This window comes from Micropterus dolomieu, linkage group LG05 (genome assembly GCF_021292245.1).
Source record: "Micropterus dolomieu isolate WLL.071019.BEF.003 ecotype Adirondacks linkage group LG05, ASM2129224v1, whole genome shotgun sequence".
Lineage (NCBI taxonomy): Eukaryota > Metazoa > Chordata > Actinopteri > Centrarchiformes > Centrarchidae > Micropterus > Micropterus dolomieu.
In genome coordinates, this window is record NC_060154.1 from 23,376,174 (window position 1) to 23,386,907 (window position 10,734).

Consider the following 10,734-nt stretch of genomic DNA (forward strand, 5'->3'; position numbering starts at 1 on the left):
GCATACGTACACGCGCACACACACAATGTCATGTGTAGTAGTTGTAAAGCAGCTTAAACAGTGACTTGCCTCAAACAAAAGTTAAGATGCAGCGCAAGCGATTTTTATTACAGGCAGGTTATAAATTACAGAACACAACTCAGAAGGTCTGGACAGATCACAACTGCTCACGGATTCTTTTAATAAGGTTACAATGCTGCTAAAACATTTACATACTCCCAGTAAATACTTGTGGACAGGCTGAATGAGACAGCAGAGGAGTGCAGAAATGTTGCTTACAGCTGACTTGGCCTTACCTCAAATGACAACCCAGCAGTTACAATATGTTTTATTTTTGGTGTGCATCTATTAAGTGGAGACAATGATGTATATTGAAAAAAACAACAACCTTTTAAGATATCTATTTTTGTTCCTCGTGTGTACAACTCACCTGGAAATTTTTAGCAGTGAGAGGTAGGTAGGTTGTTGTCAACTTGACCAACCACAAGCAGGGGATCCTATAATTAGCTTTTTACAGATTTACCTGGCTTAGGTTCATGTACAGCTGAAACCACTACCAAAATAAATGTATTAACTTTCAATGGAAAGGGCGGACCTAAGACATTTAACACAATGTCGGTACATTTAAAGCTTCAGTCTTGTTTCCCAGCTGGATTTAGGGGGCTGGAAGGTGCTATGAATTGCCTTTTCATATCCTCCCACCATGTCTGAAATAGACCCTTTTTATCTCCAGGAAATGTAATTGATACAGACAAATACAAGACTCAAAATTTATTTTAACGACCATTATTAAAACGAATTCATGCCTGCCTGCATGCCAGAACAACATGAAGCATTTGCAGTGAGCCTCTACAATTAAACTATTTATCACTTGAGTAGTGTGAACAAAACAATGTTTGAGTTGTTTTTTTTTTTACCATTTTACATTTAGAGCCCACTTTCTACTGAAAGTGTTTTATAAAAGTTTTAAATAATCCTCAAAATGTGCTTAAAACTGGTAAAATAAGAAAATATTTTGGTATTAGAATCTCCATCACATCATCAGCACGTGTCAATCTTCAGTGAAATTAACCAGAAAGAGAGGGGTGAAAAAAATGTAATTATCGAAGCAACCAGAGAAGTTTGTTGTACAACTCCACGGAGTGCCGGGACACACGGCAGGCTAGACTCATCACACCAAATCAGACCGGACAACCACCAAAACACTGAACCAAACAAAAGCTAACTGCATTTCAAGTCAGTGCACAGACACCCTGCCGCTTTTAAAATTATAGAAGCTAGGTGCTGAGATATCCAATACAACAGTATCTGATCGGAGTTACACGGCTTCACTATTTTCTTCTACATGCCTGTACAGCCAAATGTGTACACTGTTAATCTGGTAAATGGACCGTTTACTTCAAAAAAGGGTGAGGAAGTGTTGACACAGTTAAAACGAGGTCTCTCGACATGCCACGTGACTTATACCTGACTGTTGGTTGCAGAGCACAGGGGACTGATGCCACAGTCTGTTCACTGCACAGCATGTACATTCAGGATGCAACAAAAACAATAAATAAACAATACTTGTCTCTTGCTTCCTTCCTTATGTTTGTTAGTAACACTTCCCTCAACACAATATGCTGCTGAGATCGTCTGTAGTGTGACATTATCCCCACGTTTAGAGAGAAGGGTGTGCTCAGCAAAACAAGCGCATTAGGGTGAAGTTGCCCCTTATCTGTCACTGCTACTGACTGACATTATAAAATAAACTTATCGCTAGTCATCTGTAAAAGGGGCAATTCCAACCCGGTAGCACTACAGAGGAGGGGAGGTAGCAGGGGGAGTTCAGAGTGTCCGCTCAGCTCAGGGTCCGAATGGTATCCAGCAGCTCTGGTTTGAGGAGGGAGGGGCTCTTTCCACCTGCAGCTGCAATATCTGCCTGCACAGCTGCATCCCAGGCAAATGTGAGCAGAGCTGCAGGGACCTGAAACATACAGGCACAGTTTGTTTTAACAGTTTAATTATAACTGCAGAAATAAAGGATGACACCTTGGTTTGTATGGGGACTGCAGCTCAACAACTTTAATTTTTAATATATTGGTTTGTTGTGTCATTAATATAGTAAAATAATGACAAATGCTGTTATTCTGTATTATTACCCCATAAAAAGACGTGTTGGTCCGTCTCTCAATACAAGTTACTTGAGCCTGAAGTTATTCAGAGAAAACTTACCTAACCTGTCTGTAGCACCTCAACCAACCTTTTTTGTTCCTACTAAAGGTGTGAATCTTAAAAAAACTGACCTAAAACATTCACTTTTATTTAAAAAGAAAAAAAAAAAAAATAGGACTGTGGATTCCTAAACAGCTGGGCAATGTAGTTTTTTTTATATAATATTGTTCAGACAAGCACAAACTGTGCCTTTGTTGGGGACTATTTTCAGCAGTGGATGAATACTCATTTGGTGCCCTAGTGTGCATTTAAAAACTACAGTGTGTGTTTTCATGGTCACCCAGTTTAATAATGTAATGTAATAATAATAATGTGTAAAAAGGAAAAAGTTTACACTCACCAAGTTACACTCTGCAAGAGCAACTTCTTCAGACTCTTGTAGTTTCTGACTTCCAGGTGCAATGAGCTCAAAGGGCTGCCACCCATCCACCAAGGACTCCCGTACAAACCCGAACAGCACAGGCAGCCGGTCCCACGCATAAAAAGTTCCTGGAATCACACGTCATCTTTATTGACTTCCATTTCTATCAGGGCTTTCAACAAAGTTTTGTTTTGTTTCCTTGTTGACTCGTTTTGCACTGTGCTGATGTATTGACAGAAGAGGCTTACCTTGTAGCAGGTTTCCATCGGGCAGTCTGATCCTGAGCAGGGTGTAGTTGTATTTCCTTCTCTCCCTCTGCTCCTCTTTCTCCCTCATGGCCTTAGTGCGCAGCATGGCGTTCTTCTCCACCATCTCACTCCTGGGAAAAACACATAAGACATTGTAAATTATTGACTGCAGGTTCATGAAAATGAAGATGGACAAACATAAGATGCCCGATGCATCCAGCGAGCACATAAGACAGGGAAAGGGTTGAAGGGATCCATTATCGTACATTATTGATGTGTGTGTTGAACGCTGTTAACAATCATGGTCAATTGCATCTGCTCTTTGTTAGGGAGAGGAGGGGGATGGCATGCAGCAAAGGGCCAGGGGTCTCATTTATAAACGGTGCGTACGTACAAAACAGGGCTGGAAACGTGCGTACGCCACTTCCCAAGCAAAGGTTGTGATCTTTAAAAAACAAACTTGACGGGAAAATGTGCGGTCCAGTAAGTAAACTCTGAACCATGCGTACGCACATAAAGAGGAGAAATGAGAAATGGCGACTCGCATGGCAGAAGAATGAAACACTTTGAAATGAATAGGGCGACTATTGTGTAAAATAAATCGAAATATTACATCTGGAGTATTATAGGCTTAAAACCTTTCTGGATTTGAATGCAATATACATCAGTCAAATATTCAGCAATAATATAATATCTATTTTTCAATAGAAGTTCTGGACATAGTGAAAGTGTGACTGAAGACATGTGGTTGTTTTGCAAGAGTTGCTGCTTGTGCAAGATGTAATCGAAACAATGAATTAGCAGTGCATAATCACACTTAAAAAAAAGCAGATGTTAAGAATCCGATATAGAGCTTTACTCTCCCGCCCGGGCATCACTACCACAATCAGACAAATTGTATTATTTTTTCTGTGTACAACATTTAGACATTTTGTACCTCTGCTGTTGCTCCTTCTTGAGCTCCTCCGCTGTCAGGTTGTAGAACTCCGGCGGCAGCTCAAAGCGTTGGGCGTTGGGAGAAGGTCTGAACGCCTGAGGCTGCCTGTCCAGCTGAGCTCGGACTGGCTCTCCTCTCTGGAGACGATCCCTCCGCTCCTTCATCAACTCCAGGTCATCGGGACTTTGCTCCGGTAACACCAGGAACTCCTCTTCCTCCTCTGATGTCCAGGAAAGGCAAGCACAAATCAAAATATGTTTTAACAACTGATGAATGTTAATGAGAGATCCGTGATAGATCATGGGAAATCCCCTGACACCAACACCCTGTTGATAAGGAACTTGTTCATGAACATGCATCAGGATTAATTTACCTTGACCTTCTACAGGAAACGTAACGCTAATGAAGCCCAAGGCCTGCAGGAACTCTCTGCTGCCCTCCACACAACGAACTTTCTCCTGAAATAAATCAAAAGAGGGAATGATACTAAAGAAAGGCAAAAAGATGCCACACAATTGTCATTCAATATCATAAATGTTTGCGGGCCTGTGGTGCAAACACACCTGGAACACCTTGTTGCTGAGTTTAATCCTCCTGTATTTCTCCTCTGTGGGATTCTTACATATATTGTCAACATACCTATTGACAAAATAAACAGGAAAGCACAAAGTCAGCCTTAGTTGGAAGATAACTTTACATCTGTCATTAGCATGATCGTCAGCCACTGCCATGTGTCTTACTTGCTCATGATGTCCACAGCAACCTTCACTTTCTCTCTGTCTTTGTTAAATGTGTGGACCATCATAACAGACGCCTCAACTGCATCCTCCTCAAACCGCTGACAGTAACAACAGAGCACACGTTTTACCACCAGTACTCAGTAAATAACATATTGTCATATTCAGATGAAGTTGTTTTGTTGCTAAGCATTGCAAACACATTCTAATTGGAGCTTAAACAGCAAGAAGTGACAATATGTTCAGACGTACCATTAAAATGGCCTCTTTAATGTGTACTTCCCTCTCACTCTTAGTTAAAGTGGCTCCAGTTAGCGGACAGGTGAAATACACACCTGACACTGAGAGGCAGGCGGGATCTTTCACTGGCACTTTGGATCCCTGCAAAGAATTGTCATTCCCCAATATTGTCAGACAAAATACCGACCACTGTGAGCCAAATATAATCTTAATGTTTGTAATTTGTCTTAACCTAAAAAAAACAATCTCTGTAATACATACCTCTGCTGCAGCTGCCTTTTCTTTTTCAGCCAGTGCAGCCGCCTCTGCCTCCAGTTCTCTTTTAACTACAAGCAAACACAGAAAACTGGTGTCTTTCACATGTCAGCAGCTCATAAGCAATGAAAAACTAAATTGTGACTCTTTAATCAAGCCCTTACAGCAGTCTAAAGAACAGAAAACATTGCACTAGTGTTGTGATGTTATGTGTTTCTAAGCCAAAACCAGTCATCTGTCTGTCTCACCCTGGTTCCTGATGGCGTCCTGAGAGGTGTGGACCTTCGGCCGCTGATGCTGCTCAATCCGGGCCAGGGCTGCAGCTCCAGCCATCTGCGCTCCTTCGGTGGGAGCGTGGCGATTCTTCTTGGCAGTGGAGCTGCTCTGCACCACCTCGGGCTTGTTACGGCTTTTATGAAGGACAGAAAAAAAGCGAAGTGAGGAGACATGTTGTGGCTCCACGTTGTCTCCGACCCCAAACAGCCACAATCTGCTTTATCGCGTAAGAAGTGTGCAGCTGAGCTAGCTAGGGTATTTCATATGCTAACGTCAAACGTCAGCGACACAGCTAACTTAGTATATTTTTACTGATAAGTTAGGTGGCTTAACAACTAGTTAAAGTCACTTTAACTACTAAAACCATTGGCTAAATAACTTTAAGCTTCTTCAAGGATTAACTATTAACGTTAGCTACCTTGATTAGATGGCCGCCTTCCTCTGTGCTGAGAGATAACGTTATATAATCCAACTGCTAGCAGCGCAAAACAAACGCTACCTAACACACAGTGATCATCACTAACAAGCATTGTTTTACGACATACTAATAGCGACCCAATAATCAATAAAGCATCTAGCTATTTGCTAACTCGACGTTGCAAACGTTAGACAGCCAGCTGCGTGGCCAGCTCTGTAGCAGCTGAGAAAAGTTTGGTATTTGCCTGGCATCTTCAGTTAGTTTCTTTCCAGGTCCCGCAGATTTAAACTTGATGTCTTTCTTAATGTCATCGAAAAACTTCTTCATTTCGTTTAGCTGCCACCGGAAAGTCTGACCGCAGAACACAAACAGATGAGGAGCCCCTGACGTGAGCTAAGCTTGGACAGGAGGAGGACCAAAACAAAACAGCTGACAGAAAACTGCTTCCGCCTCAAAAATGGTCGTGTCGCCCCCGTGTGGCTCAGTCCATCAAAAATATAAAATTCTAGCTGAGGAAGATTTGTGAACAGGTCGAATTTAAATAAACTGCTTCAGTAAAACATTGCTTATTCCAGGGTTGTCTGAGGGACTTCTTTAGTGGCTAACTAAATTTGACAAGGTTGCATTTATTCAGGAGAAATACCAGTGGCTCCTTTTTGAGTTGGTTGGATACAGTGCACTCTTTGCATAAGCATTGCAGAGAGAGAGATGAAGCAAGGTCCAAAGTGCACATGGCTCTTATTCATTGTAGACCATTTGGACTGACTGAACAGTTCTTAAAACATCTCACTGGTTATCAATACAATCATTTTTCAAGTTTCTGCAAAAAAAGCAAAAATAAAACAACTTCACACAATCTGGTCTCTATAGCCTCTACAGGTTCTCATTCCTATCCAGAAGGTGAACAACAAATGTTATGTAGTATTTCAACCAATCTCGGTTCTTTCTTTCTTTCTTTCTTTCTAAACACAAATTTGTGTGTTTTTTTTAAAACAGGCAACCTATGAGTTCTATTCAACTCTCTGTTCATGACAGTTAAATTAGATTTATTTAATAAAAAAACATGTCAAGTATGATATTGTAACCCATACAAACTACATTTTTTCTCAGTAAGTAACCATATCAGTTAATTAATGAATATAATTTCTTAAACCCAATCCAGTTCGATCTATATTACTTCTTAACTCATTTTATACAAAGTGGGTTGAGTGGTTTTGAAAGATTATGTCTTCCTCATATGCCTCACAGTGGTCTGCTGCCTACCTTTATCAGACCCTCAGCCACTTTATTTCTAAAAATCAACGTTTTTTTTTCCTCACCAACAGTGACATGAGATATCCACCTTGCGATCACCCTTCATATATTCTGACATACATCCTCAACTGCTGCATACCCAAAAGCACAGGTGGCCCATCTGAGCGTCAGGTGCCGCCAAGCTCGTCATTATACCCTGAACATCATCCAAGCCAAGTCCAAACCATGAGATTTAAACATAAATCAACAGTCTAACCACAGCTCTGAATCACTGTCCAAGGTTGAACTGCAGGTAAGCAAAGGATTGGTATTTTTATAATAAGTAAGTTTAACATTTAATCTTTTGGAAGTTTCACAGTGACCATCACAGTATATACACAGTGTAAATAGATTTCTCTGAAAATGAAAATACATGTAATACATGGAGGCCTGTATGAAAGTCCAACATTCATATAGGCCTTTCAGTAAATTTCATTTCAGTAAATTCATTTGAAAATGTTTCCATTTTGTATGGAAACCACATAACTAATTTAACTTGCTTCAGCTGATGCCAAAATTATAAGATACAATTGACATTAAATGTTGGTAACTGAAATTTAGTGGCAAGAGGTAAACATCTTGATGTATAGACACAACCATAAGGAGCTGTTAATACAAAGACTTTTATTGTGGGACGGGCAGAGCAGTGATGAGATGAACATAAATCAGGTTGTATGGATTCTGTGGTTGCTGTATTTTGCCTCCACGTGCATCATTCAGACGTGATCATCATTTGAACACAAACACACTTTTCAACGGGTTCACTCTGCGATTTCTTGAAAAAGACGACCTCCACCCACTGACGACCCACTAACAAGGACCAAACCTGTTTCAGCATGGCAGATGTGAGATTCATTATTTGTTATAACACGTTGTTTTTCAATGTATTTTACCTTTGAGATGTTCAGAACCCTCAACATTCACGGATGCATTTCTATTATACTTTCTATTATAATAACATCGTCAGGTTTAACTCATCTGATCTGACAGACATTTGACAACATTTGTGTACCTTACACATTCATTTGTAAAGACAAATGAATGTGTAAGGTACACCAGGTCTAAACAATGGGGGAAAAAAAGATTAACATTGTATCTGAATATATGAATTTTCCCCCTTTTTCAAAATGATTTTCCTCATCAGAATAATTTAGAATAACCTAATCTTTAATAAGCATTGATATTTGCACAGACCAGTACAAACATTATTTTATTTGACACTGTAGTTTAAAAATATATATAGCATCAAAATAAATGTTGCAAATTGAAGTCCAGTCTAAGGTATTTTTATAACTATGGTACTGTTACTAATGTACCGTTACACTGACATGATCAATGCAAGTTGTCAATAATCAGACCATCCAGCACATAAAATGTTTTTCTTTGCTTTCTTTCACGCAAAGTGTTTAAAGAATAAAATGTAATAAAACAGTTATCTATATTACAGAATAGTGATTAAAGTTTTCCTTGCTCCTACTGAGGTCAAAAGTGATGATCTGTATCAGTGTTAGATGTATTCGTGTAAACCGTGATAACACGTTCAGACTCTATGGTTTTATCTAGTAAGTAACATAACTTTTTCAAAATATATAAACCTAAAGGAAGTTAAATGTTTTTGGACTGTGGTTATGATCGTTTCAATTTAAACATCTCGGCACTTTTTCCAGAAAGTCATTATAGTAAAACTGATGGTGTGTTCGTGTGATATGTTTAAAGGTTGGGTTTGTTTCTGTTTTCAGATAACTCAGCGCTACACTTGGAGCACCGTCGTCGAGGCAAACCCCAACCGGCCCGGCAGCCCGAGGTTAATCCTGTGAAAGATCCCAGCACCAGCCCTCTCCGGCAGCTCCTCCCCTACCTCCTTCTCCAACAGGTTTTCCCCTGACTCAGCCAGTAGCACGTCTCCAAGCTTCTCTTTTAGCTCCTCTTCCAGCTCCTCCTCTTCCTCCAGCTCCTGGTCCTGCTCTTCATGTGTCTCCTCCTCTCGCTCTTCCTCTAACTCATCCTGTAGCCCTCCTAGATTCTCCCCCAGCTCCTCCCCAGGCTCTCCTCCTAGCAGAGGACCAGAGGATGAACTTTGAAGGTGCTTAATGATCAGAACAAGATCATCCTCAGAATGCTGCCAATAGCGAGCTCCCCTGAATAACCCAGCGAGGTTTGGACATGGAGCCCCCCTGAGAGTCCTCAGACTGCCATCAAGCCTCATCTGACAGCTGGCCCCGAACTGAAGTGAGTGAGGAACCTGCGGGCCCTCATGGGGGAGGGAGGCAGGCAGCGTGGCAGCATTGGAGGTAAGAGAGCTGCTGGAGCTCCTGCAGGTGACGCTCAGGGAAGCACTCTTTTAACAATTAATTGATTACATTTGATCTGAAATTTGTCTAAATTTGTCTGATCTGATGTGATTTGATGTGTGGATTTTATTTGAATTAACTTTATGTGATTTGTTTGATCTGATCTGATCAGATTTTTAATTGATTTTAAGTGATTACATCTGGTCGGATTTGATTTGAATTACTTTGATCTGATATGACATAGAGTGTGCTTATTAGCTCACTACAGGAATGATTAAATATTCCCCCAAATTTTACTCTGATTTCTGGTCCGTAAACATAAAATAGTATGTCACCTGGAAAAATCTCAAACAGCAGGTGAGACTTTTTGCATTGGATTCTGTTGTTCGGTTGTATTCCTTTTGAATTTTTCAGCTCGAACTTTGAGTGACTCCAGGACTGAACAGAAGAACCCAGAGGACACTGATAGTAGACAAGAGACGAGAGACACCCAAAAGTGAAACATAGGTGAGGGAACAGGCCCACAAAGAAAAAACGAGATGAAAACAATGAAGACAAATCGCACTATGAGTAAAGAGATAAAGAAAAACCCTTAATGAGACCTGAAACTAATGAACCCAGAGATAATGTGCAGCCCAAAATGAGAGAAGGAACTTATACAATATACAGTATTGGCCCTATGGATACTGTACAGTGTGTTTACAGACTAAATATTTAATAAATATAGCTGAGAAAATGCAGTGATGTATCTCAGAATTATCTAAAGGTGTATCCATGTTTTTTTCATTCAGACCTGTCTTTGGGAGGTTCCAAGCCCTACAGGATGTGACCGAGATGAGCAGCAGCTCCAGGATGAGGAAAGAAATGAGAAACAAACCAGGATCAGAACATTAGACGACCAACACACAGTAATCCAAAGATTAAAAATGTATGTTTACATGAGTGTGTACAATGTACTGTTACATGAGAAAAATATTATTTATCTTTATGTCAGAATTGATGTGAAATTTAATCTGTTTTTACTTTTCCGTCAGGGCTGTCTCCAAGATTCTCAATTATTAAAATCGACACGATCAAACTGTGTAAAAGAAGTGCCTCATTAAAAAAGTCAAACAAGAAGAATTGTCTCTGTTTGGTTTTAAGGCATTTTCCTTTCATGTTAGATGTTCCTTCCATCCATCGTCAACCGCTTATCCTGCGTACAGGGTCGCGGGGGCATTTTAGATGTTGAAAAATCTAATTGTAGAGAAAAATTAAACCTTAAAAAAAACCCAACCCTTTCAGAGCCATTGGGCGTACTCATAAATATAAACCAACATAATAATTTAATACACAAATGCTGCATACTGTTGTATAAAAAGACTAAGCTATTTGCTGCAGTGGTAACAGCGACAGCAGAGATCATGATATTCTCTAGTGGGCACAGTTACAACTCTGTCTCCACCAGTCTGAACCATCAGATGT

The 10,734-nt window shown here is 40.2% G+C and overlaps 1 protein-coding gene and 1 long non-coding RNA gene across 4 annotated transcripts; one reads left to right on the plus strand and one right to left on the minus strand.

The window, feature by feature from the left end:
• Positions 1 to 81: 81 nt before the first annotated feature.
• ubxn6 (UBX domain protein 6) lies at positions 82 to 6,118 on the minus strand. The gene is made up of 11 exons (XM_046049342.1): positions 5,931 to 6,118; positions 5,241 to 5,401; positions 4,999 to 5,063; positions 4,750 to 4,878; positions 4,501 to 4,598; positions 4,324 to 4,399; positions 4,134 to 4,218; positions 3,761 to 3,980; positions 2,824 to 2,954; positions 2,555 to 2,703; positions 82 to 1,966 (listed from the first exon to the last, which is right to left on the minus strand). Exons 1-11 carry the CDS (start codon positions 6,011 to 6,013, stop codon positions 1,841 to 1,843), a joined length of 1,323 nt encoding a protein of 440 aa, XP_045905298.1. The 5' UTR covers positions 6,014 to 6,118; the 3' UTR covers positions 82 to 1,840.
• LOC123970930 lies at positions 5,293 to 10,389 on the plus strand. Of its 3 annotated transcripts, none has more exons than XR_006825095.1 (7): positions 5,293 to 5,429; positions 7,012 to 7,232; positions 7,700 to 7,824; positions 8,719 to 9,270; positions 9,685 to 9,777; positions 10,062 to 10,198; positions 10,305 to 10,389. It is a non-coding gene; the product is annotated as an uncharacterized LOC123970930 (long non-coding RNA). The 3 variants fall into 3 exon arrangements; XR_006825094.1 differs by having other exon boundaries at positions 5,294 to 5,494; XR_006825096.1 differs by having other exon boundaries at positions 5,295 to 5,494; positions 7,765 to 7,824.
• The last annotated feature ends 345 nt before the right edge of the window (positions 10,390 to 10,734 follow it).